The 2443-nt window shown below is 47.5% G+C and overlaps 1 protein-coding gene across 1 annotated transcript; it reads right to left on the reverse strand.

Moving 5' to 3' along the window:
* Positions 1-213: 213 nt before the first annotated feature.
* LOC116212617 (galactinol synthase 1-like) lies at positions 214-2175 on the reverse strand. The gene is made up of 2 exons (XM_031547237.1): positions 1735-2175; positions 214-1247 (listed from the first exon to the last, which is right to left on the reverse strand). The coding sequence occupies exons 1-2, from the start codon at positions 2056-2058 to the stop codon at positions 561-563; spliced, it is 1011 nt and encodes a 336-aa protein (XP_031403097.1). The 5' UTR covers positions 2059-2175; the 3' UTR covers positions 214-560.
* Between the last annotated feature and the right edge of the window lie 268 nt (positions 2176-2443).

Consider the following 2443-nt stretch of genomic DNA (forward strand, 5'->3'; position numbering starts at 1 on the left):
TAGGAGGCTCATAGCCTAATATAAAAAAATAAAAAAAAAATCTATATAAAGGGACACAAGTAGTCCCACTGATAAAAATCGAACCTGGAATCTCTAGATTACCAGATGAGTGTTTTAGCCAATGCACTGCACCCCTCTCTCAATGACACATTAATTTTTTTCGATTACAATAGGAGGCTCATGGCCTAGTTCGAGGAAATGAAAAGGAAATCTAAATAAAGAGGCACAAGTAGTTCCATTGATGAGAATCGAATCTGGAACCTCTAGGTTACCAGGTGAGAATGTTAGTCACTACACTACCCCTTTATCAATGACACATTAATTAGCATAGAGGAAATTGCTCAAAATAAGATTACCAAAATTACATCAAGCTTCCAAAGAAGAGCAAATACAAAATAAAAAGAAGGCTCCCTCTCTTGGAGGACCCGAGCCCATAGATGACGTCGATCTAATCGATCAAGGATATACACTTTCCTTTTCTACGTTTCGCTATTCATATCTCATATCTCCTAATCATCTTAGCGGCACAAGCTGCAAGTGATCGATCAACCCTCCAAGGATTAGGCTGCTGAAGGGGCCATCACGTACTGGACCTTTCCGGCTTCAGAGAGCGCCACTACCAAGGGCTGTGTGTTCACCGGCTCCGCCTCGGCCTCGGTAGCCATGAGTGTCTTGTTCTTGTAGTCCAACGACTCATCGTTGTAGATATCCCACCACTTCTTCACCAGCATCTTGATGTCCTCCCTCTGCATATTCTCCTCCTTACCTGTGTACCTCCACGGCTTCGAGCCTGCCGCACAGTAGTGAACAACCTTAACCTTGTCGAGCTCGACATTCTCAGGGTGGCGCCACAGCATCGCTAGGACAAGGTTATACACCAGCTGGATGGGCTTGTATATGTCCCTGAAGTACATGTTGAGGAATTCCTGCTCGGCAAATGGGGTTGGCGGAGTGACCTTGAGGGTCCTGAGCAGGTCCTCATAGGTCTCAAGGCTTGGTTCGAACACGAACATCCCAGCATTGAAGTACAGAGCTGGCTGGGTTCCCAGCACCTCGGGCCACCGGACCTTGTCGGGGCACTGCTGGCAATACCCGATCTTGTACTGAGGGGTGTGGGACCACGTCTTCTCGCAGAAGCAGTCCATCGTGGCATAGAAGTGACCGTCCGGCAGGTCGAATAGGTGGTCGATGTTGTCGTACACTTGGATGTCTCCATCGAGGTATATCATCTTGCTATACTCCACAAACTGCGACAAGAATTCAGAACATAACCATAATTATTAATACTCGAATCACTTGAACTCATAGTCGGGTTAGATTGTGAGGACTGAAGACGCATTCACCTCAACAACAGTCGATCGTTTTCATAATTTACTGACAATAAACCAAATATGTCTATTTAAAAAAAATATTAATCGTTATCATATAGCGCCTGAGAAATAATAACCCCCGAGAGGTCAAAACACAAATAAGACAAAAACCATGAGCCGCCAAATATGACCAAAATGCCCACCCTTACGCCAACACTCCAAAGCGTTACTATAAGACAACCAACGGCATTTTAGGAATCACAGAAAACTTGCCTCAAAATTAGTGCCAATTCGTCGGCACCCGCAATCGGCAAAATGCGCCACGTGGAAGGTGCTCAGAGATCGTAAAGTCCTACGTGGATTTCATGCAAATGAAAGCACCGATCCACGATTATAATGTGAAAATTTTCAAAATAAATCTCACCTCCCAAATACGAAGCTTCGAGTAGTTGATGACGTAGTAAGCCATGGCAAACTGGGTCTGGTTCTCGGGCGGGTACACCGGCTCGATCTCCCGGACGATGCACCCCTGCCCCTCGAGCTCCCTCCGGTGCTCCTCGGGCACGTCGGGGAGCACCGCCACCACGAGCGGGTACACTGACCCGACCTTCCTCAGCCCCTTACTGAGCCCCACCACACCCTTCACGTAGTCACCGTTCCCCGCCAAGAATGTCACGTATGCTCGTCCCACGGGCCTAGTGGGCAGCATGGCTGGCTTCACAGCAGTCGGGATGAGCTCGGGTGCCATCGATCACTGTAGGCGCTATCGAATATCACTATCGAGGAAAGGGATTTACAAGGGGCGTGTTTGTTAATGAACTTCTTCTCTAATTAATTGGATTCTTTTGTTTGTGAAGAGGGATGGATGGGCGAGTGGGGTGTTTATATAAGCGAGAGGAGGGACAGACCGAAATGGTCTGAACATCCTTAAAATGGTAATTCTGTAAATTTGGGATAGTTACTTTGTTTCTCTGGTTCGAGCAATGGGGGAATGTGAGCTGTACACGTGGAGGTGGGGGAGATCAGACGGTGGGATTTGAGTGATGGGAAGGTTCTTGAACGGGGTGTCCCGTAAATCTGGGGCATGGAATGCACTAGAAGATGGAAGAGCACCTCATCAATGGCGAGCGAGA

This window comes from Punica granatum, chromosome 7, assembly GCF_007655135.1.
Source record: "Punica granatum isolate Tunisia-2019 chromosome 7, ASM765513v2, whole genome shotgun sequence".
Lineage (NCBI taxonomy): Eukaryota > Viridiplantae > Streptophyta > Magnoliopsida > Myrtales > Lythraceae > Punica > Punica granatum.

Bases quoted from the DNA above. Each gene is read 5' to 3' on its own strand.
- LOC116212617 (XM_031547237.1), bottom strand. From the start codon at position 2,058: ATGGCACCCGAGCTCATCCCGACTGCTGTGAAGCCAGCCATGCTGCCC. The intron at 1,248-1,734 runs GTGAGATTTATT...TTCTTGTCGCAG, and splicing joins CGAAGCTTCGTATTTGGGAG to TTTGTGGAGTATAGCAAGAT.